This window comes from Sciurus carolinensis, chromosome 14 (genome assembly GCF_902686445.1).
Source record: "Sciurus carolinensis chromosome 14, mSciCar1.2, whole genome shotgun sequence".
NCBI classification, from domain to species: Eukaryota; Metazoa; Chordata; class Mammalia; order Rodentia; family Sciuridae; genus Sciurus; species Sciurus carolinensis.
This window is the reverse complement of record NC_062226.1, coordinates 20,090,187-20,114,222: the sequence shown is the minus strand read 5'-3', so window position 1 is coordinate 20,114,222 and position 24,036 is coordinate 20,090,187. Positions and strand designations below refer to the sequence as shown.

Below are 24,036 nucleotides of genomic sequence, written 5' to 3'. Positions count from 1 at the left end.
GCCATGGGGTGATTCTCCCGTTAGCCGCTGAGAGCCCGTAGGGCAGGGGCCATGGCTCCTTTGTTCTCTTGATTTATCCGCAGCGGTTAGTATAGTGACTGCAGAAAATAGATGATCAATAAATATGAAATGAAGGACGCAGGGCTGCGAGTCAGTCCCATGGGGCTCCCGGAGGCCCCACACCTCTGACGGGGCCGGGAGCTCGGCCCCACGGCCAGCGTGGTGTCACCTGCTATTGTTGGCAGGCTCATCTTCTCCCTGTCCCACTCTTGACTGGCTTTCAGTTGCCTGTAAATTATATTTTTGGTGGCTGTTAATAAAAATATAGGGCTGGGGAAAAAAAAAAAAGACTTCTCCTAATAGAATTTTATTAAATGGCACTAGTTTAAAAATGTCTCGTAAAAAGTTAATTAATTTGGGATTTGGGGATGAAAGGCGTGATATAAATGTCAGTTATTATTATTACAATTTCAGCCTCATGCTTATGCTCTGGATCCAGCCCCTGATCTGGAGTCTCTCCGACTCCCACGTCCTGGCAGCTCTGCTGACATGCCGGAGGCAGATTCGAGCTTCGGGGTCCGTGGGGGATGGAGAGGACCTTGTCGGCTTAGGCCGACCTACCTGTTCATCTTGGAGGGGCGAGACCTTGAGAGCCAGAGCCACTGTGGGGCCCAGGGCTGGTCAGAGCAGGATGGTCCTGTTTTTCTGGGGAGTTCCTGGCTGCGCAGCCCGGAATATCAAGGTCCAGGGCTCAGCCCCTGGCGGAGTCCCGGGATGCTCAAGCTGCCGGGCACGGGGAGGTCGTAGCCCTGCCCTCCTTTTACAGAGAGGGAAACTGAGTTTGAAGGAGGGCCGGGGCTTGCCTCACCCAAGGTCACATAGCAAGTTAATTAAATTTATGGAGAAAAAGGCAGCGAATGCAATTAGTGGAGTGGGGGAACCCTTTAAAAAAAGGTTCAGACAGTTTATTGGTGACAAGGCCAGAAACTACTTTCCAAGGAAAAGGGGAGTCCTGGGGCTTGCCCTGAGTTCACGGAGACGGTCCTCGGCTCCTCCAGGACGCCCCACCTCCACTCCCCCGTGGCTCTCAGGGCACCTAGAGGGAGGCGCTCAGCCCCGACCCCGTGTGTAATTACCAGGGTGACGTGGGTGCCGTGCTGGGGATGGCCCCACAGCCGGGCAGGGAGAGCTGCACGAGAGGGACCCAGGGGTGGGTTGCCTGCCCCCTTTCTGGACCTCGCTCCCTCCACACTCTGCCTGACAGGTGCCGGCTTATTTCCAGTGACAGACTCACCTCGTCTTCCCGGAGCCCAGTCCGTGGGAGGTTCCAGAAAGGCCTACTTCCCGAGCAGCTCGGGGCTGCCCCTCGAGCTTTCCTTTGTTCTTCTCTCCTTGTTCTCTTCGAGGATGACATTGACCACATCTCCCCTCTTCTTGCTGAGCGGAGGCTCCACGTTATCCAGTGCCACACCTGGGGCCCGGTTCCGAGGAGGGCTCAGGATGGTTTGCGGAGGAGGCGAGGAATCAAGCTCATGCCCGTTTGGGTTTCTCTGGGGCTTTTCAGTGACTCCTCCTCCACTGCTTGGTTGGGATTGTGGGGAATTTGAATTCAGATGGAGCTGGATTTGAACCTGGCTCCTCCACTTGAGCAAGACACCTGCTGTTGGTACTTTGGCCTCCTCATCTGAACAGTGTCACGCCTGGCACTGGAGGGGCAGCGTGAATGCGGTGCTCCGTCCACCACTGCACACCGAGCGCACACTCACATGGGGTCAGGAACGGCCCATCTGGGTAGCAAGTTCCCTCAGGTGTCCTTCTTATCACCGCCTCAGTCCCCAAATTCCAGCTCTGAGCTTGGCACACCGTCCCGACTGGAACCTTCCGGTTGCACAGCCACGTGCCTGCAGTGCTTACCAGGTGACTGACACTGACCCCAGCTGACAGTTCTGCCCTGTGCTCCCACAGCTCAGCGCTAGGCTGCCGGCTGGCAGGCCACGTCTGGAGGCTGGAACGGCCCTGAGGAGGCTTTCCACAGGCGGGGGCCGCCCTGCCTCTCAGAATGGGAAGCGGCCACCAGTCCTCTCGCCCAGAAAGGAGTGTGTGACCCCTCTGTTGTCACGTTTTATTGTAAATAAAACCTTCACTCTTTTGCCTCCCCTGCCCCCTTCAAGGAAACCACAGCCACCTCGGACGTTCAAGTCCTTTAGGTTGAGGAGCTGGGAGGTGGAGGGAGGGGGAGGTCCAGGACGACGCCCCTCTGATCGCCATCATGTCACTCTCGATGAAGGGTCAGCGTGGCGGCTCCTTTCCCTGGGCTGGCGGCAGAGCGTGTGGATTGCGTGCAGGGAGATGCTCTGGCCTCTCCGAGAGCACAGTGGCCTCCCGCCCGCGTCTTTATTGGATTTCGTGGGTCTTTCTGCTCTGAGCCAAACGTGGAGCCTTCCCTGCCTCGAGCTGCAGGCCTCCAGCTGCAGGCCTCCAGCACCTCCATTGCCACCATCAGCCCCGGACAGGAAAGGGCAGAGAGCTCGGCCCCACCTGCTTCTCCCCGGCAGCCCAGGGATTTGGGGGCTGTTTATAGGCCCAAGCCAGTTGGAGGCAGCGCCTGCCTTTCCCACACCTCACAGGAAAGCCAGGTCCTCATGCTCCTGCCCACGGAGGGGTCAGGGCCTTAGAGAGTGACCCAGCTCCACAGTGGGCAGGTCAGAGGGGAGAGAGCAGGTGTGGGAGGTGGAAAGTGCAAGGATTCCGAAAGTCCTCTGGTCTAGGCCCCAAGCTGAGCTGTTTCAGATCCAAACTTAGTGCGTTAAAAGGTGACGTGCTGTTTCATCAGACCCACCTGGTAGTTGTCCCCTCAGGGCCTGTTTGGTGCCGCTCAGCCATTGGCGTGTTTGAGCCTACTGTTTGCCAGCCGTCATGCCCAGAGTCCACTGTGCTGGGTGCACCTGGGTGTTCCTTCCTGGTGGCAGGTACAGGAGGCACTGCCCGCTGTGCTCTGCTAGGGTGAGGGGTGTTGTCCCCGGGGTCAGGCCTGCTCAGGGAGTCGTCTCTGCACTTACTGACTTGCAGGGAAGCTTCCTGCTTTTCTGCATTTTGAAACTCTACATTAAGGTTGCCATTCGATCTTGGGTTCACCTCCTTGTCCCCAGGAGGGAAGCTCAAGGACAGTGGGGCAGTTGATCTCTTGCCTGTTTTCTCAGCCTTGAAGTCACAGAGATAAAGCTTGAATGTGGACTTCCTGGTCTCCAGTCCAGATGTTACAACTGGACTAAGGGGATGATGGAGGAGAAGGCACAGAACAGAGGGAGGCCTCTGCCATGGTGTCTGTCGCTGCCGTGAGGTCACCTGGGCTTTGACTTGTGTGTTGGAGCCTCACTTCTTCCGCAGGGAGGTAGCTCTGGTTATTAGAAATTGCTGTGCTCCTGGAAAACCCAGGGAAGAGTGTTCGTTCCCCTTGGCAGGCTGGGCCTCCCGGCACAAGCCTCCGCTCAGCCGTCAGTGGCTGGGAGTGTCCTCTGAAGGCGAGAGGCCCTGCCCTCCCGGCACCGTGCACGCTCTTTTCCTCTGTGTTGTTTGAACAGCCCTTCAGCTTCCTCCACGTCCCCACTGCAGGGTCTGTCCTGCTGGAATGCCTGTCATCAAGGTGCTCATTACCTGCCAGGTAGACGCTTTCCCTGGAGGAGAACCTTCCTCTCCATCCTAGCCTCAGAGCTGCCTCCCTGTGACTTCTGTGCCCTGGGGACTGTGTGTCCCCTCTCCCCCGCCCATTGAAGGGCCTCTTGTGGCCCAGCCCTGTCGGCCGCCACCACTTGGGCTGCACCTGGGAAAACACTGCCTGCCAACATGTAAGTGTGTCACTGCCAATAATAGTGTGAAGGCTCCAAATCCAAGGGCCTTTCTAGGATCGTTTTCTGATTAATTAGGTCAGCATCTCCAAAATCAATTTCCAGAGAAGCTGCGCTGCTCCCCACCCAGCCCGGCCCTGCGTTGGCCCGGGAGGCAATTCCAGCCCTCTGGCATGGCTTAGGCCTGGGTCTTTCTACCTGGAAAGAAAGTCACGCTGCACATCTCTTCTGTGATTATCCTGACTTTTTATTTTATCTTCCCCCCCTCCACATCTTCCATTAAGCCCCCGTAGATCCTGCTTCAAGCAGGCAATTAGACTAACAACGTAATTATATCCCTCCATGCTAATTGTAACTGGTTTAGGGGAAAAACAAAGAGCAAGAGGCGTCAAAGTCTCTGGAAACCAGAAGCAGCGGTTGTAATTTCCAGGTATTCCTTGTCCCCAGTTGCTGGCAGGCTGGTGTCTGCGTCTGTCTGTGTAGCTTGCCTTTGGCTCAGATTGTCACCAGGACACCTGTAGGCTCAGACTTCTCTCCTGAGCATGCGCTGTGGCCACTCCCTGTCCCTGGTCCCTGCCTTCTGGATCTTCCTGCTTCTTGGGCCCTGGCTCTACTGGCTCCGTCAGAGCCTTGGAGGGTGTGGCGAGGCGGGTGAAGACCTGGGAGGCAGTGGCTTTCATCCTGCTCTTGCCAGCCCTCCATCATCCCCAGCAGCCGTGGGTTCAGGAGGCTGGGGAGGCCAGAGCTGGCCCTGGCTGCAGGGTTTGAGCTGGGTTGTGTGGCAGGGATTCTTTGGGGACACATCTCCCACCACCCCACTGTGCTTGGCATTTCCTGTCTCTTCAGGCCAGGCTGGTGGTTGGTGAGGGAGCCTTGGTCCCTGCCTCTGGTCTGCCCTGAGCCTGGGAAGGGAGGTGGACAGTGACGGAGCCTCAGGACCATTGGGACAAATATACATCAGAGGGGCTGCAGACCTGCCTTCGGCGACAGGGTGCTAAGGGACCTAGAGACGGGGACTAGGGCAGGTGGTGACAACTGGGAGGTTTCCTGGGATATCTAGGGTTAGACTTGGAAGGTGGGGAGAGAGTTGACCCAGCAGGGAGCGTGGAGGTCTCAGAGCCTGCCAGTGTCCAGAGCAGCAGGTGTGGCTTAGCGCTGGCGAGAGCTCCGAGGAGCAGTGTGGCTGTCACTGGGAAGGTCGCCGGAGATGACGAAGACCAAGGAGGAGCCTGGGACAGAGAAAGGAAAGCCCGAGAGGAGCCTCAACATAATCTAGGGGGGTTTTCACAAATAACGACCTGCTGCAATGAAACTGGACGAGCTGTGTGACCTGGGGGTGGCCACTGAGCATCTTGGAGCCTCTCTTACTTCACCAGATGAAAGTGAGGGCCTGTCAGAAGTAAGGTCTCCAGCGACTGCACGGTGGGCATTAAGGCCGCGTTCTGGTGGGGAGCTGGTGCCCCCAGGCCTGGGGCACATCCTTCAAAGTCTGCAGCCCTTCCCCGTCCACTCCGGTGTCTCCAGAGGTGGGGGTGTCTGGCAGCTGGATGCAGTGGACTCTTGGGCACACGGTGGCTTTCCAGTTCTCATGCCTTCTGCCCCTTGGTCACATGCCTCAGGAGAGTCATGCAGTGCCTACTCCTGTCCCTATAAACAGGTTTCCTGCTTGACGATCTGACCCGTGTCCCCTGGATGGCTGTGACTCAAGTGGCCCCAGAAGATGGAGATGCCTGGAGATGGAGATTCCTGGAGATGCTGTTGGAACCCCGCTTCTTTTGGGGACTGCCCTCAGGGTCTTGTCCCCATTTGGGCCACACGGTGCCAGGTGTTCCCGCCCTGGGTTCCCTATCGGTTGAGCAGACAGGGCGTTTCATTAAAATTTCCATTAACTATTTTTTTCTTTTTTTAAGCCAGTGAGCAATTTATAGATTCATTAACTTTTTACTACACTTGTGAAACCAGGAAGAGGGGAATAAAGGAAATGAAATATTTGGTCCGCAGCATTTCACTCAAAGATGGTGGCCCTTCCATGAGGAGCACAGAAAGCTGGCGATGCAGGCGGGTGCCGGGAGCATTGGGGAAGCCTGGGTTCTTCCAGGAGCATCCAGAGCTGGACTGTCCTGCCAAGGACCACCCCTCTCCCCCCACTGCGCCCATTCCTGCCCTGGGTAGCCGATCCGTCCTGTTGTTCAGACCCACTGACTGCTTCTTCACCAGGTGGCTGTCTCTCTGACAGTGGCCTCCCCAGGGAGGACAGCATCACTTCCAGTGATGTTGAGCGTGACTCTGGGTGTGTTTTCTTACGCGGAGGTGCACTCTGACCCCAGTAGCCCCTCACTGCATTTCCTCTGGAGGGTTAGCAATGGCATGACGGTTGGGTGCGCGGGCTTTGGGGCCAGAGAGCTTGGGCTCAGATGCTGGCCCCAATGCTTGCCAGCCATGTGAATTTAGACTAGTGAGTCCCCTGGTCTGAGCATCCGTGTCTATCTATAAACTTACAGTAGCGTCAGGATCTCTGGGGAGTCCAGGAGCGAGACACTGCTGTGCTTGATGTGGGCACGGGTACGTGGTGACAGGTGAGGTGAGCACTGAGCCTCCTGGCCCTGTTCCCGTCCCAGCCCGAGCCGTGTGGGTGGACTGCCCCTCTGCGGCTGTTCTCCACTGGATTCAGTCCCCTAAACAGCAGCCACGCCCCCCGCCTGGGTTTCCTCATGGTGAAGTGTGTGCACAGGCCCTGGGGAGCGAGACCGTCGGTGAGATCAGGTGCGCTTCGGGAGCCCCTCAGAGTCGCTGACCCCTAAGTATCTCAGCACACTAGCTCTCACCGCTGCTGTGGTCTCCCCTTCCTGCAGCTGGAAAGCCTCGCTTCCAGGGTCCCCTGCGTCAGGAAGGCAGTAGGCTTGGGCTGCCTCTAACAGTCAGAAAGGGGGAGCCCCAGGGCTTGAAGGTCCTCCAGGGGCCATCTTGCCGGGCGGCCCAGGTGGAGTGTGACTGCCCTGAGAGATGGAACTGCCCCTGGGTGGACGGTCCACCCTCAGGACACACAGTAGAGGCAGATGCTTATAATAGTCACAGATCTCTAGTATGGAATAGGATGGGACCCCACCTTGTCCCACTCCCTGCTCTTACAGGGTGAGAGTTTTAAAGTATACTGGGTTTCCCCCCAAAGTAGTAATAATAGAAGGCCGAGCAGGAAGGAGGAAAGAAGTCATTCATTTTTTTTTTTAATCGTCCCAGGCACGAGCTTTTGGGGATCCTGTGTGTGCATGGAGCGTTTGCTGATGTAAATGTGATGTCAGGTCAGGGGGACATGATCTGCCCTTGGCACCTCATCTTAGCAGGTGTTTTCCATGTGGGTGTGTCTCCACCGCCCCAACTCCCCTCAGTGGCTCTGGGCAGGATTAGCTGGCATTGCTGGGCACCGTGGCTTTCCCCAGATGTGCTGTCAGCAACGCAGGGGACATCGGTGTGCAGGACACTTTTTTTTTTCCCCTTCTTTTGCACCACACTCAGACTTTGCTTCTCAGAGTGAAATCCTGGAGTCAAGGATGTGGGAGTTGGGAAGGCCGTGTGGCAGGGGATGCGGCAGCTACGACACACACCTGCTCTGCTGGGTCCTGTAGTGAAACCTGGAGGGAGAGCCAGCATGCCAGCCTGGCCACCGTGCTGCCTCTGCGACCTGCATCTTAGCTGGGGTTGGTGGCTGCTGACTTGTAAGATCTGTCCAAAGACTTTGGACCAAACCGTGAGCTGTGGCTGGAATGTTCATTTTTCGCATGCCAGGCTGAAAGTGCAGAGCGTGACCAGAGGCCCACCTGGGCCCCCAGAGGAGGGGCGTAGCCCGCACCCGGGAGAGGGCTTGCGGATTGCACTCACGCGCACCATCTGGTGGGTGCCCACTTCTCCTTCCGGGCCTTTATTTTCTGTGCGTACAGCAGGCCTTCTGGCTTGAGGGACAGCGTGTGTGCCTTGGGACCCAGGCTTCACTAGCAAAGCCCGTGCGAGGTGAGAGGCAAGCCCAGCTTTGAAGAGCGTGTTGGTGGTTCCCTGGCACAGGGGTGGTCAGTGCTTTGAGTGGACTTGGGAGAACACATGTCTTCAAACCTTGTGTCATAGGACTTTGTAGTTTCCCAGTTTGAATTGAATGTAGGCATTTCCCACTGTCTCCTGCTTTGGCCATGACATGACTAGCCATTGATGATGGGTTACGGTGACTGCTTGAAACTAGTTCCGTGGTCTGCAAGGCCCCTTCAGGACCGGAACAGTGGAGACGGTGGCGGACTTGGTAGCACTTGGTCTGTGCTGGCCTCTGCTCCAGAGGTCGTATGTGTATGAACTCTTCATTTAATTATTTCATTAAATGAAGTTATTTCATGAAAGAAAAGCAAGATGTGGGATCTCAGGAAGGGAAGCTCAGTATTCGTCTTGAAAGATGACAAGGGCTTGAACCTCAAGCTCTGCTAGTCACTGTGTAAGTCCGGGCAGAGTGACTTGACCTCTGCTCCTTCCTCTCTGAAATGGAAGACTCCTGCCTGGTGAAGAGCTAAATGAAGCCATGGATGGGAGGAACCCCTGAGTCACTGTGCACACGTGTGTGGAGCCCTGATGGAAGGTGTTATTCCTACCTCACTCCAGGCTTGAGTCTCTGGAACCCTGAGTCCTCTTCCCCTTTAAGGATGTTGTGTAGATGCGCTGTGTGTGCTGGGCTGTCTGGTGGGCACTGGGGAATCCAGAGGCATGGCCTCCGCCTGGGGAAGATGGATGGTCCAACTGGTAGACAGGTCATAAAAAGATGACTGAGTAAACCAGCTGCTTGATCAATACTGTTCAAATGGCTCAGGCAATAAGTGCTTTAAGAAAACTGGGGAGGGCGGTGGCCCTGTGGCCCAGGGGAGGTGGGACGGAGCCTTACAGCAAGGGGAAGGGCCCTTTCTTTCTTGCAGATTGTAGTTAAATTAAGCCTTCAGCAGCAACCAGGACAAAGAGGTTCACAGGACTAAGCCTGCTCCTGTAGGCTAGGAATGTTTTGCCTCTTATGTTGTATTGAAAACAATAACAACAGAAAGTTCAGTGTGGCTGCGGAGTGGCCTTCAGGTTGGAAAGTTCCAGGGCCTCCAGAGTAGGTTTCCCTCAGCCCAGCTGGTGTCAGACTTCAGTGCCTCAGAGCCTCTGCCCGATCCCTGTGAGGGTATTGTCGCTCTGGTCAGGGGATACTGGGTGCTTGGGTCCACTGGCCATGGGTTGGGGACGTTTAGTTTTCTGTCTTGGTTGTTTTCTGGCAATAGTAGGATCTCAGCAGAGGCTGGAGATAAAACTGTGCTGGGGGCCACCACGCATCCTGCGTGTTGCCGGACTGGGATCTGATGGCTAGGCTTCCATTTCCCAGACTTCCTTTAAACTGCAGGCTGCGAATCTGCTGTGTGGTACAGCTCAAGACAACCGTGGCCTGTGAGGAAGGAAGGTGGAGTCACACAGGATGGCCAGGTGGGCCCCCTGGGGAGCTGCATAGGACAGGGTCCTGGAGCCCAGTGCCCTCTGAGCCCATAAGCTGGTGGGTCCACTCAGCACCCCCCTTCTTTGTCCTGCTGTGCTTGGTGGCACCCAGGACTACATTTCCCAGAAGCCCTTGCTCTCCCTTGGGCTGCTAGGCAGGAAGATGGGTATAGGGGAGGGAAGTCTGGGCTGCTTGTCCCACTCATCCTCCGCTCTCCTAGTGTTTTTTGCATGGCCCCAGCCCTCCTTTTTTTGGTCCAACCCCTTGGGCAGCACTTGCCTTCTGCTGGACAGCTCCACCTGTTGACAGCACCATCTCCTCCCTTCCTGCCAGGCCAGGCCTGGGCAGGGTGGCAGCAGCTCCTGTTGATCCCTGGTTGCCCCTCTGTCCTGTTCGGCCTCTCAGTTCGTCTGTCACCGTATACCCAGATCCCTGTGTAACATCGCCTTATTTAAAAGACCTAGAGGACTTTTTCTGTTTTTCTAGCCCAGACCCCGTGGCGTGTCTGTGGCTGTTCCATTATCCCATGGAAGCCACTGTAAAATCATGGCTGCCCAAATGAATTCAGAACACAAGAATTTTTTTTCTGTCCTCTGCAAAGAAAACAGAATTGTAGAATAATTTCAAAATAGTCTGGCTGCCCAGATTTCTCAGCATGTACCCATTGAGATGTGTAGAATTACAATCTTTCTTTTTTCTGCACGGGCCTCTCATTTGGAGGAAAATGGGTGGACCCTTCCTTTCCAACTGCGAGAGGAACTATTTTGATTTTGAAAAAAAAATTCATGCAGTTGTTCTCCTCCTCCCTGTTTGCCTGGACTGTTGATCCTGTGATATATTTATAGAGATCGTGGTTGGCTGACCAGGAGTTATTTTGCAATAGGAATTCATAAGATTTCTACTTTGAGCTTGTGCTCCAGACTTTTCTGTATTTTTTTTCAATCTTACTTAGAACATCTACTTTGCCCTTCTGCAGTTATTTCTCTTTCACAACAAAAGTAAGCCCTACGCTTTCCTTGTTTTTTTTTTTTTTTTTTCTTTCCTGTGTGTATTTATTGTCTCTGAACTTCTCTCTTCTTTGATGTCTCTTTTTACTCCAAATTTTAACAGGCCACAGCTCTTTTATGTAGGAATGTTTTTGCAAATGAGAATGTGGTGACCTGGAATAGGGCGCTTTGCGGGTCAGGAGACCTCGGCTTGCCCGTCTGTACAAGGAGGATGTTGTCCTAGACGAGGGCGAGCGTGCCGTGCCCAGCTTTACCGTGCTCAGTGCAGACAGCAGTAGCCGATCACGGCTCTGCCTCTCTTAGCTCCGCCACGGCCCTCCTTCCCCACACACTGTGCCAGGCAGCCACTACTGATTGATTAGAGTGACTTTGAAAATGAACTCGTTTGCCATTCTTGGACTAGGTCATCCCCTAGACCCGTCCACCACCCCAGTTCTCTAAGTACTGGCAGTACTGTTCTAGTTTTGATCCTTTATGAAGCCCTGTCTGTATGCAGCACAACCCTGGATGTGGAGAGACACAGGTGCTCAACACAGGCAGCCTCAGGGAACCTGCAGAATGGTGGTGTCTGGGCTGCTCGTGGGTTTGGCCTGTGGTCCGGGAGGGCTTCCTGGAAGAGGCATCTGGGCCATGAGACGACAGGTGTCAAGGGCGAGATGCAGAACGAGGAGGTGCCCCAGAGCCCACATCATCCACTTCTCTGGTTTATAACTGGGGAAACGGAGGTTTAGAGGGAAAAAGGGCTTTTTTGAGTTTTAGTAAATGGTAATTTTATAGCTAAAATTCACTACTGAGAAATCACTGAATAGAAAATGATTCCTTACAGAGGTAATACTTAGCGTGTGTCAGACACTCTTCAGAGAGCTTTATGTGTATAAGACGGTTTGGACCTCAGTAACCTTGTGAGGCAATACTGTTGTCACTCCCATTTGACAGACGAGGAAACTGAGTCACAGTTTAAGTGACTTACCTGGTGTCACCCAGCTTGAGAGTCAGGGAGCCAGGGTCTGAGCCCAGCCCATCCATCTGCAGGCTCCATGCTGGAACAGTCAGAATTGTCTCAATGTGTTACTTTTACCTCCCACCCTCCATGTCGTCATAGTGACGTCATCCAGGTCTGTGTCGCATGCAGTATTGTTGGCATTCACGGAGAGTGTGGCAGGCTTTTTATCATCTATCCAGTGACCGTGTGACGGGATGATTTTTATCTATTTTACTTTGGAGGAAATGGAGGCTCAGAGATGTGCTGTGACTGGAGCAAGGTCACACAGCTATTTATGACCCTGGCAGGATGTGAACCTTCGTCTGCCCGGTACCAGGTGTCAGAGTTGTTGGAAGGTCTCTGAGGGGCCATCAGCAGGCAGCCCCATTGGGCAGACAGGCAGACTGAGGGCCAGGGAGTGCCTTTCCCAGCAGGTGGGAGGAGGGCTCTTGTGGCCTGAGCAGCTCTTGCTCCTCCCCATCTGGGCACCCTGGCATTAATTCGGCCATGTCCCAGGGGACTCGAGCCTTGAATGCCCCTGAAGAGTTTGGAGGCCAGCCTTTTCCTCCTGGCTCACTTAAAGATACTTAAGAGGGTGGATTATAACCCTGTCCCCCAATGTCGGGTTCATCTAATTTGGAGTTTTCAACTCTTTTTATTTGTAGTAGATTTTCCCTCCCCAGGAATCAAAAAAGTTTTCTCTTTTTTTATCCTCCCTCCCACTTCCTGCTGATCTGAAGTGAATATTTATCACATATTTAATGAGTAATCTGAGTCTTGGCATGGTGAGACTGTACCAGGACATGGTTTATGGCTGATCTGGTTTTAACTCGCTCCAGGCGGTTTTCCCTGGAGTTTTCTGTAAAATCATAAACCTGGAGAGAGAATTTTTGTGGAATCCAGTCACATGACCCACTCTTTTGTAAATTGAGAGATTAACTGTGTGACTGTAAGGAACTGGGATGCATTTTTTTTTTTTTTTTAAGAAAACAAACAGAGTAGCATTTATGAACCCAGAGGAGTGTGTCCATTCCAAAAGACAGGGAAAGTCACTCTCCAAGGTCACCTGCCCACCCCGTAGGCAGGACCGCGTAGGCTTTGGAAGGTGGGCTTGGATGTGGAGCAGCTGGGGTGGGGTCTCCACCCAGCCTCCCTGCTGGCCCCACACCCAGCTGCCTCTGAGACCTCTCCTGGCCCGGGGCCCTGATGTGCGCCCCGTAGGGTAGTTGAAGGCATTAAGTCGAGCTGCATGCTGTGTCCGACCGAGCAGGCGGACCCAGGAGGTGCCCAGCAGACACAGCTGCTCCTGGACGGTCACCCTTCTTGATCCCTCTGTGCTGAGGGGCTCGTTCTGGCTGACATTATGTGGATGTGAAAGCCTATTCTAGGCATGGGGCCAATCGGTGCCTCTTACCTCACAGAAACCCTGGGAGGGGGCTCTAGGACCCTCAACCCCCATCCCCATTTTACAACTGACGGTTCAAAACTGTGACTGGTCAGAGGTTCACTAGTAAGTGGAGGGCCTTGTGCCCAGGCTGAGTCCTAGGATGGCCGCTCTTGCCTTGGCCAGAGGTTCTTTCTGCCCAGTGTGGTCCTGGAACCTGAGGGCAGCAGCTGGCCCTGGAAGGGAGACCAGGCCTGAGCTCCCCTCAGCTCAGACCCCACTGGCCTCCCTGGGTTTTCCTGTCAACCTCCTCGCCAGTTCTAGGTCTTAGCTCTTGTCCTGGGAGAGGACAGTGGCCTTTGCTCTGGGCCCTCTGCTGCTGGTCTCTCCATTCGGGGACCCATGGTGGGTGCTTTCAGGGCTGTTTGAAAGCCCCAGAATCAGGATTGCCTGATGTACAGGTGCTGACTAATGACCGACTTGCCATTGGTGACCCTGCAGTTATTAGGGTCCAGATGCAGTGGGCACAGCTGCTGGTGAAGAAAAACCCTGGGAGACCCACCCCCACCTCAGGGAACAAACAGGCCCATGTTGGTTCCAGTCCAAGGAAACCGGATTTATTTCTTGACACTTAACCTTAGAGACCAAGGGCAGAAGGCTGCATAACTGTAAGAAAGGAAGAAACCAGTCCTTGCCCCGTGTTTCCCTTGTGGTCAGAAGCTTGGCTGATGGGCGGTGTGTCTCCAAGCCTCCCTCGTGGACGCTGCCTGGCCCTTGTTAGGGGACAGCCTTCACGCCTCTCCTGTGGAGCGCTGTTGCACTCCAGAGCAAGATCAAAGGGAAAAAGTCTAGAAGTCTAGATGGAGGCTGGGCTGTGGCCTGGGAGTCCAGACAGGACCTCCAGGCGGAGACGCTTCACAGCGTGCTGGTTCTCTCTTCCAGAGACACAGGCCATCAGAGCAGACCTCAGCCCTGCCTGGCTGAGCGACCCGGCTCCCAGGTGGACAAGGTGGTGCCCTCTCGCTGCACTGAAGGTGGTGGACGCTGCTGCCTTCACCCAGCCAGTGAGCTTCTTTGGCGTCTAGATTTTCTCTTCTGCCTGTGGAGAATGAGCTCTGGGCTTCCTGTTCAAGCACCCCTCGCTCTTGACCCTGCGGTCTTGTTGGATCTTGTTGTCAAAGTTGCTCATGGAATCTGGCCCTTTCTTTTCAGAGTTACCAGTCGATGATTATAAATAGGTAGCTTGAGTCATTAAGCCATCACTGCCTATCACCCTGATTATTCTTGTTGAGCTCTTTCCTCAGCTGTCCTGGTGCCCAACACATAGTAGGCACTTTAATAGTAATACACAGAACTGTTTGGGGGAGAGAATAATAAGGAAACATGTCTGATTCATTTTAGCTTGCATACCCCCAAGACTTTGCTCAGAATCAGACACCTAGAATGAACTCTATAAATATTTACTGGAAAACAACATGCATCCAACTTAGTACTAGTTCTTTGCACCCAAGAGCTCTACTTCCCCCCTAGGCTTGGTAACCAGGGCAGTCAGTGGCTTTGAGCAGCCACATTCAATTGGGAAAGAAAACACAGAATTAAAAACCAAGTACCATATGTTAGAATCATAATTAGAGACACGGTTTAATTAGAGAATTTATAATACATTGAGTTGGAGAGGAACAGTCTTCCTTATAACTTGCAAAACCACTGTTCAGCCTTGGCACAGTCACTCTTAAGAGGTGTCTTTCAGGACCCTTGGTGAATGGAAGTGAGGACTCTGGGCCCCGGGGAGCCTGGAGGTTGGACAGGGGAACAGCTCGTTCACATTGCTTGGGACCAGGCTTCACTCCATGGTTCTAGAGGCCAAGGACCACGTGTGTAGGGTAAGTGGCCGTGGGTGTGGATTGAGAGGATTTAGAAATTTAGAAAACTGCAAAGGTGGCATTGCTAATGAGTGGGAAATGGAGGGGCTGGTCGACCTGTTACACTGCCCCCTTTCGGATGATCTGTATGGCGCCGCGCTGACGGTTGATAGTCCCATGTACCAGAGAGACGTGGAGGTCTTGATGCTGTTGCCCAAGGTTTTTGGCATCTGGCTTGACTCTTTCACTCACCCGTCACCCAGTTCATCCGCGAGCCCCATGGACTCTGCCTATTCGGAAGCCAGCGCTTCCTCACTCCCGCCAGTGCCGCATCCCCAGCCCCCAGCCGCCATACCATGTGCCCGGAGCCTTGCCAGCCTCCTACATTCTCCCTGCCTCACGGTCTCTTGCCAACCTGGCAGCCACAGTGATCTTTCTAAAACGGACCCATGGAGATTTGGAATTGTTCTCTAGTGGAATCGAGGCTACCCACCCAGAGCCCAGCACAGTGCTTGGCACATAGTAGGTTTTCAAGAACTATCTGCTGAGTGAGTAAAGGAGCAATTGATGATCACAGATCAGTTGATAAATTTCATCCAAGTAATTGCCAATGCAGTTCATTTATCTAGGCAACGTCATTATCAGTTATCTCCTGAGAAATAATCCCAGTGAACAGATTCAGCAATATGTGCTGAATATTTGCTCCATGCCAAGCCCTGAGCTGGGCGCTTGAGACTTGGCCATTTGTGGGATATGGTCATTGCCCAGGAGGAGTGACATCTGGTGTGGGAGTATTTTGTGGGCACTGCAGGAACTGTGGTCTCAGTCTTCTGGAGTTGGTGGAAGGCGTTGATAGTGGTATATTAGCAGTGTTGGGAGAACAATGAACAGGGACAAATTAAATAGTGGGGGGAGGGGGCAGTCCTTCAGTTCTCCCAAGAGGAAGTGATTTTCATGTTGCAGTCGGGGAGGGAAAAGGCATGATCCTAATTACACCACCGTGGAAGTGTGCTATGCAGGGTCTGTCCTGGGCTTGACTGGCTAAGGCGCCATCTTGGACATGCCCACTCCAAGATGGTGACCCCTTCAACCTCACAGAACTGGGGGGTTGGGGCCCCCGTGTGTGGTGCTACCTCAGCCTCCCTGAACCTCTGGCTGAGCTCTCTGATCACAGAAAGGCATTTTATTCTTCAAGACTAGGCAGCCAGGACCCAAGGAGCTGTTTTTCCTCCATTGTGCAAGCATGACAAATCATTAATTTTTGATTGATTTGCTTAGAATTATGGGCGCCCCAGCATTCTTTCCGCCGCTGAACAGCTGTATAACAAATGAATATATCAGTGTGCACAAAAGATTGGAGATCTAAGAGAAGCAATTACATTGGCCACCCTCCCCCACCCTCACCCCTTCCCGAGCAATGGAGGGAGGAAATTTTTACCAGAAATTCCTCAAGTGGCTTTAAAAAAAAAAAAAAAAAAAAAAAAAAAAAAAAAAAGTCTTTCTATAATTGAATTAAATCTTTATCTCTTTATCTTTTACAGCAGATTTCCAAACACACATCAGTTCCCCACATGCTTGGGTTCCATCCATCCAGGAGGAATCTTTAATAATGAAATTTCAACTTGTGAATTAAAACCAAAATGGAAAAAAAAAAAAAAAAAAAAAAGCCAATTCTACCCCTCCCTTTTTTTTTTTCCTTTGGTTGCTGCTATTCCTTTAAGATTTTGGAACCGTACCAGTGCACTAAATGTGACCTCCATAACTTTTAAATTAAGAATTTATGCTGGCTTGAAATTTATGAAATATTTCAGCATGAAAGAAAGCCTTTTTCCCTCAGGAAAATTGAGCAATAAATCACAGCACTGTGGATTTACTGCCCTAGAGCCAGCGAGAGATAGGATTTTTTTTTTTTTTTTTTGCTTCATTCTGAAAAAAAAAAAATGTAATCATATAAGACAGCTTAGCTGCTGTCCTCCCACTCTCTAGAATTTTAATTTCAGCTGTTTCTGCTTGGATTTATTTCCAATATTCCTGCTCGGCTTTTCAATTTCCTCAGTTATTAAATTTTAATTCAGTGCATTAGCATTTAAATTAAAAAAGGGTTTATTTTATCGAAATCGTTGGCCAGCCCCCATCCCGTAGCACACGAATTGCCTGTTTCTGCCATTTGCACAAAATGTGAAATGCAGCTAATGTCTTACAACTTACATTTGCACAAATTTAGAAATAAAATTTCTGGGTTTGGAATAATATTTTCTTTCCAAGAAAACCCTTAATAAGAGAATGGAAAAGAACAACTTAACATTCATTTGGGAGGGAAGAGGAAGGTCGAATGAAACCAAAAATAGCCTTGCCAGGTCCTGTGGAGAAGCTGGTGAATAAGGAATAGGTGGGGTAGGGTTGGGGGTGGGCACTCTGGTGGGGACTGGAGGGCTTGGATTCCATGTCCCCCAGCCATGGAAGAGCGAGAAAGAGGGTCCCTGTGGGTCCTCTGTGCCCTCCATATTTCATTAGCCATAGAGGGGTCTGTTAAGGTTGGGTCAGCTCAACGTGGAGTGGCAGAGATGGAAGGAAAGGCGGGGAACCTCTGCCCCCACTCCTGTTTTCACCAGCAAAGAACCTCAGGTCCAGAGAAAGGGAAGAGGTTCAGAGTGAGACTCAGAGCGAGCCAGGACTGGAAGCTGCATCCTTCAGCAGCACATCATCTGTTGGCAGAAGAGGAAGGTGTGACGGCCACAGCGGTGCAGTTCCCGTGACCAGAGCCATCACTGCTGACCCCACACGGGCTTGGTGCTGCACCTGTGTTCCCGGTTGAGGGTGCCCCGCCCATGGGCGAAGCCAGTGCTGTGGTAGGCTGGACCTTCAGGAGGCTGACTTTCACAGCAAGGAATTCTGGGCAGCCAGGTGGGCCCTTCCCCTCATTGACCTGCTGTGAGATCTTGTACAAGGACTTCTCTGCCTGTGCCTGTTTCCTGGGCTGGATAAATGGTGGCCTCTGTGACTACATCCAGGGTTGTTAATGGTGGTTATAATGATCCCAGCTGAACCTGTGTGAATCTGTTCACCTGTCACCTCCTTGAGGTTATCTTAAGTCTCACACCGTCCTGTGAAGTAGGTTCTTGAGTTAGCATCCTGCTGAGCTGCGGATGAGGAGACTTGCTGAAGATCCCTCAGCTAGTCATGGCAAAACCGAGACTGGAACTCAGACCCTCAGCCCTGTGCTCTTTGAGTTCAGTTCAAGTTGAGAAAGAGGTCGGGTGGTACGGGGTAAAAGTGGTTTGCGTTTTAGGTGGGATCGAGAAGTTGCTGGTATTTGATCTTTTTGGCCTAGAAAAATGGCAGAATCCATGTTAAGCTTAATGCAAGCCGGGGGGACCCCTGTGGTGTACACAGACAGCCCCAGCCTTAAGTGCTGCAGAGCGCCATTCCGGAGAGTTGAGCTCTCGGCACCACAGGTCACCATTGCCGCGGGCAATGGCGTGACGGTGCTGTGGTGGACATCTCCCACTGTCCAGGCATGTCAGCACTCCGCCCCCGGCTGGCCCTCCCACACTGCCCCTCGTGGGACGCCCGCACCCCTGACTCTGCCCAGGTGGTCTTCCTTCCTCCGACCGCTCCAGTCCCCCAGTGTTAGTGCCACCACCTGGGCCTCTGTAGAGACAACTGCGTTTCAACAACTCCTTCCAACAACTGTTTGAGCATTGTCGGCATTTTGTCCCGGTTTATAAAACCGAGTGGAGGAAACAGAAACGAGTGTGACTTAGTGCTTCGATACTCAAGTGGCATCAGCTCCGTGAAAGAAAAACAGTGGAGACGATGAGGTGTGCCGAAGACACTCGGTCACGGCTCCCCGCACTTGACCTGGTCAATGCTGCTTAAAGTTGTGATGGAAAAAGAAAAAACAAAACAAAACAACAACATTAAAAACGTGTATGTAATGCTCCAGCACTTGGTGTCTTGGACATGAGCGTCATGACACACCACGTACAGGCTGGAGGAAGGAGGGGTGGCAGGACGAGGCTGTAAGTGATCCTGTCCTTTGCTCCCAGTGACGTGGCAGGCAGGAGGTCTGCTGAAATCATGTCCCGATGGTCCATTCCACTTCTTCTTCCCCCGGGACCTCTCCTTCCCTGACTTTTCCATTTTCCTTGCGTGGAAACTGGGGGCTCTGTGGCGTCACCCACTTCCTGTTTGGTTCTCCTGAATGTTGGTGGGAGATAAATATTGCAGAGCTGCTGAAGGTGGCCTTCAGAGTGACCAGGCCTGGGCCTATAGCTGTGGGACTTTCAGAAAACGGAAGTCTTGGACCCTCTGTGTCTTTACCTGTAGAGCAGGTGTGTTTACCTGTGGCGTCATGTCCACACACAGTCGTCCTGACGGATGACTGTCAGGAGCAGAGTGGCATCCGCAGGACCAGGCAGGTACCCTAAGAAAGACGAGAGGGAGGGGTGGGGACTGTGGAGAAACAAGTTGTCAGCTCTAATTGGTTGTCACTCTGGGACTAGGTGTCCCTGGGATTTCTGGATTTTTAAGAGAAGTTGGAAATCTGGCCTTTTTTTGGTGGTGGGGGGGGGGGGAGGATAAAATCTTTTATTTTTACATGTTGGTTTTAATCAAAGTTCGCCATCTGGTTTTGCTGATTTGTAGCTAGATTCTAAGTGTACATTGAAAAGGTGGCTGCTGTTTCTACTTTTAAACCTCAGTCGTACTCCCACAGTCTGGAAATGTGAAAAGCTCAGGAACGAAAGAACTTTAACCTGTGAGCAGCAGCAGCGGACCCGAGGGCAAGGAGGCTGCGTGAGGCCGTCGGTGCATCGGCCCACGCAGGGCTGCCTGTGCGCGTGTTTCACAGCAGAATATGGGGAGCTTGAGTACTGGGGCTCCACAGCACCCGCCTGGATGCTTCACAGTACAGGGCATATGCAGCATGGCCTTTCTACACTTGGAAAAATTCTGAGTTTATAAACACGTGCTAAAGTTTCAAACCTGCATCAACCTAACTCTGGTTCCTCTCCTTACACGTTTCGAGGCAGCTAGGGAATGCGCTGCGTGCCAGCCGCTGGTGGTAGAGGACCTTGGCATTGCTCCATGTCTGCATCTAGGTTCTCTTGCGCACTGGCCTAAGAGTCGGGACCTTAGATGTGTGTCATTTGGTCCTCATGAGACTTCAGGCTGCTCCCTCTGTGCCCAGGACCTCAGTTTCTCCTTCTGAACCAGAATTTTATGATTCCCGAAAATTTCATTTGTCAGCCTTATCCCCCCGTTCCCCACCCCCAAATAAAAGAGATTAAGAACCAGGACTCTGGCCTCGCCCCCCACCCCCCGGCTCCTAGGTTTGGGGGACAGAATATTTTAACATAATAGGATTTTCCCCCTCTGTTTGGTAGGAATAAATCTGCAGCTACTGTTTTATTGGAAATCCCAGCTGAAAATAAAGATGGTGCAATTCAATCTCAGATTTAACTGGTTACTTACTTTTCACCGAGTCCCCAGGGCTGTGCGGTTGCTTGGTTTGTGTTGGCAGTGGGTGCTCGCCAGATTTAAAGGGACAAGCAGATGGGGATGGAGAGAGGGCCCACTCCCTCTCACCACTAGGGGCAGGTTTCTCTAGCCTGAGGAATGGGGCAGGGGCTGTGGCCTGCTCACCCCTCTGTCTGAAGACTGGCCTTCAGCGGGAGCTCGGTGGGTGTCGGTGGGTAGAATCCGCGCGGCTCCCACCTGGCTGATGTGGGTGTTTTGGATTTCTTTTGCAGGCTGACGGAGCCAGTGCAGCCGGAAGGAAAAGCACTGCCAGCAGGTAAGTCCCTGCCCCCAGCACCCCTCCCTCTGTCCCTGGTCGTCATGACCAACAGCCTCCACTTTCTGATCCTCCTTCCACCTGAAAGATTGGACAGTCCAGATCCACCCTTTTGGCTGAAAAGTAGCCATGGCTTCACAGAGGCTGTGAGGTTGTAGACGGCCTTGTCCACGTGCCTTCTATGGGCATCCATGAATAGAATTCAAGGATGGCACGTTCCTGAATGACCGTTGGCCCCTCAAGTTGGGGGGTTGACTGCTGCAGTGTAGACTCCGGGGTGAGCCGCCCCCATCTGCATGTGGCTTTTCTGCCCTGCGCTGGGCTCAAGTGCTCAGGTCCCCTGCCCCTCCCCCTGTGCTGGTTACCCCAGACCAGGGCAGTGGGATGCTCTGAGGAGCCAGGCCAGGCGTCCATCCTCACCTTTGGAGATGGGGGAGGGGTGGTCCTAAAGGAAAGCTGAGCTGCCATCACCAGAATGGAGACAGAGATTGCAGAGGACCCAAGCTGGGACGTCAGTGCAGGGGGCCCAGGTAAGCGCTTGGTCACTGACTCTGCTCCTGTTCCAGTGCTGAGAACAGAGCTGGAAGGATTATATGACCTTTGCTTGGGGCATTGGAGGCAGGAAGAAGGAAGAGGATGGACAGGAGAGTTGACTCTGGCACATGCAGACAATCTGGACTGGGCTGTAGAATCCCCTGCTGGACTTGAGGGCAGATTGTGAATGCTGAGCAGAAAAGTTTGCCCTTTAGCCCAGGGAACAGAAGGTCTTTAAAATTTTCAAAGATTTTGGTGGTGTGGGGGATAAAAGGGTTCTTTCTGTGGTCAAATACATTTGGAGGACAGCAGGTTAAACAAAGTCAAACAGGTTTCTCTGCGTTGGGAGTTTGCAGAGCCTTTAATGCGCTCATGTACATGCTGGAAACATCCGAGAGAGATGAGAATGTCACGTTTCTCAGGCTTCATTGACTGAGGGACCGTTTTATTGAGGTTCATGCCATTGAACAAGTGTTCCTTGGAACACACTTAGGGAATCAATGGAGTATGGGCAGAATAATGTGTGTGGCTCTTTGTTCCAGGAAGATCACTCTGGCAGCATTTTGCAGGGTAGATCGAAGACTAGGACACCAGACAGGAGGTCCCTGCCACCCATAGGACCCTGCATGACCTGGCAAATATTTTATATTTTTTCGGTCTTGTGGTCTCTGACATTTTCTCGACCCTGCCTGTGTATGTGAGAGCAGCCATGGATAATACATACATGTGTACACGAAGGGATGTGCTTTGTTGAATTTGAGACAGGATCTTGCTAGATCCGAGGCTGGCCTTGAACTTGCCATCCTCCTGCCTCAGCCTCCTGAGTAGCTGGGATTACAGGCACACGCCACCATCCTGGCGGGAATGCTCTTTTCCACCATAGTTGGTGTCCTTTATCTTCCAGCCCTTGATTCAGTCCTCCCTTCAAGGAAGCTTTCCCCTCCTCCTTTTCAAAGTACCGGCCACCCCCGCCTGTGGCCTTCACCGCCTGTCTACCTACACTGTTTAATTATTTGTGTGTGTGCACCTGTTTCCTTCTCTCTTGGAGTGGCAGCTTTGCGGGGCAGGAACCACAGGTGTCCTTGGCACTGTCTTGGGCCCTCGAGGGCATTCTGGATGTGGATGGATAGATGCAGTGGACGAGGGGAGAGACGGGGATGGTGCAGGGGCAGGGGACGTGGGCTGGAAGGGAAGAGGCAGAGCCTACAGGGGTGAGGTAGACCTGGGCCCTCGAGTGTCCGTGGCAACCCAGGTGCCCCGCGGTTGCCCACCATCCTGTTTCCTGGAGCCCCGTGGAGGACTCTGTACAAGAACAGTGCCTGAGGCTGTGGCCTCTGGGGCAGGTACAGTCCTTGGACTGGTTGGTGGTGGCTGGATCTGAAGTCGGAACTGGAAGGGGCCGTGGAGTTGGTGTGCCCACCTTCCGGCCAGGGTCTGGCCTGCCACTGTGCCCTCCTGCCATGCTGGTTGTGCACACGCCCTTTGTGCTGTGCCTGGGCTGGGTCGGATGCTGATTTATTCACCCCGCAGACATGTGGAGTGTCTGGGTGGGCACCGTGCTGGTCCACAGCAGCCGCCTGAGCTCCGCCCCCCTCCTCACTCTGGTGGGAGCCCCTACTCACTGCTTCAAGGCTCTCACAGGGGCCCTGCCTGAGCAGGGGAGGCAGAGGACCGCAGGCAAGTTTGCTAGCGGTGCTAGTGGCTGCAGGAGCTGCGGATTGAGTGTTCCCAGCCCGATGCTGCGGTCGCTGGGGACACCTGTGGAGGTCGATCAGAGGTGTCTGCTGGTCAGGGCAGGGCAAGGGTGGCATGTGTGCCCCCTCTTTTCTCTGCCTAGCCTGGGCTCTCCACCACCTGTTCTTAGTGACTGAGGTTATTACCGCGGTGCTCTAGTGCCCACCAGGAAGGCAGCACAGACCTGTGGGTCCCGGGTGACCCGACATGTCAGGCACAATTCCTTTTAGTAAGGAGTGTCCTTTAGCCCAATTCCGCCTCAGGCTCCAGCTAAGTGATTTGTATGTCTTCATTTGTTAATTGTGTGTTATCTTCATAATAACCCTGCCAGGGAGGTGCTCATAGTATGCCCACTTTACAGACGGGGAAGGTGAGGCACAGGGAGGCTGCTCCTTGGAAGGAAGTGGCAGAGCCAGGCCACTTCCGGGTCTGGCTTCTCGGTGTGGCATGCACCTCCCTGCTCCGCCCTCCTACTTCTCCGTGTGCTCAGTTGACGTGAGTTACAGGAGCCCCTTAGGGACCAGGGTCTGCTAAGAAGGCCGGGCTCTGGGGGGGCTCCCAGGTGAGTTTCTTTTGATTCTGTGATTAAAACCTGTAGCATTCTTTGAAAGGCCAACTCAGATGGCCAGATGCTGACTCCATGTCCTCAGGAGTGAATGACACGCTGAAGCATCAGGAGGATGATAGCAGTGACCCAAGCTGTGTCACTGATGACTTTGACCCCAGCCAGGTGGCTTTAGGTGGGTAGATGCTCTGTTGCACTTCAGAGCTCCTTTAGTCTCTGTTTCCGATGGAGAAACCGAGGTGCTATGGTTCCCCCAAATCAGAGCGGGCGGGAATGACCTGGGCGGCGCCTGGCTCCCGCCCTGCCGTGGTGCGCATTGTTACTACCAGGCGCTGCTTTTATCCCGCGCCCGCCTCTGGCCTGGAATATGCAGTTTTGCTTTTTCTCCAGAGGGCCTCTGGCTAAACCCCAAAACTAACAGCACGGGCTGCTAAGGAATTAGTGTTAAATTGAGGGGGACAAGGAGAGGTGTGTTCCTGATCTGAAGAAACAACCGAATGTGGTCTGGTTTACTTCCCTGTAACCCTGCCCGGGTGGATTTTACAAGACCAGTGATCCAGCACTCGGGGTTAATGGTGACCTGGTGTGCAGGTTACAGCTCGCGTCGCCCGACGGCCGCCAAGCCTCACTTACTTCAGCGGTCCTGGGACTGTGGGGCCTTCGCAGGGGAAAATTCTAAAGGAATTGCAGTTTTTGACATCAAGTAAGTGCAGTTGCAGGCTTGCTGGAAGGAAGAATGATGGCTTTCTGTGGTCCGAAGGTCTCAGCGTGGAAGGACTGCAGGTTATCTAGTCCGACCCTCCGATTTTAGAGATCAGGAAACAGGGCAGAG

The 24,036-nt window shown here is 53.2% G+C and overlaps 1 protein-coding gene across 6 annotated transcripts in view; it reads left to right on the top strand.

The window, feature by feature from the left end:
- Znf618 (zinc finger protein 618) overlaps positions 1-24,036 on the top strand; it is a 160,291-nt gene that overhangs the window by 64,344 nt on the left and 71,911 nt on the right. For all 6 annotated transcript variants that reach the window (XM_047524890.1, XM_047524889.1, XM_047524891.1 and 3 more), the window contains exon 2: positions 20,328-20,371. In XM_047524890.1, the coding sequence (XP_047380846.1) occupies positions 20,328-20,371 (44 nt within the window). The remainder of the gene's footprint in view (positions 1-20,327; positions 20,372-24,036) is intronic.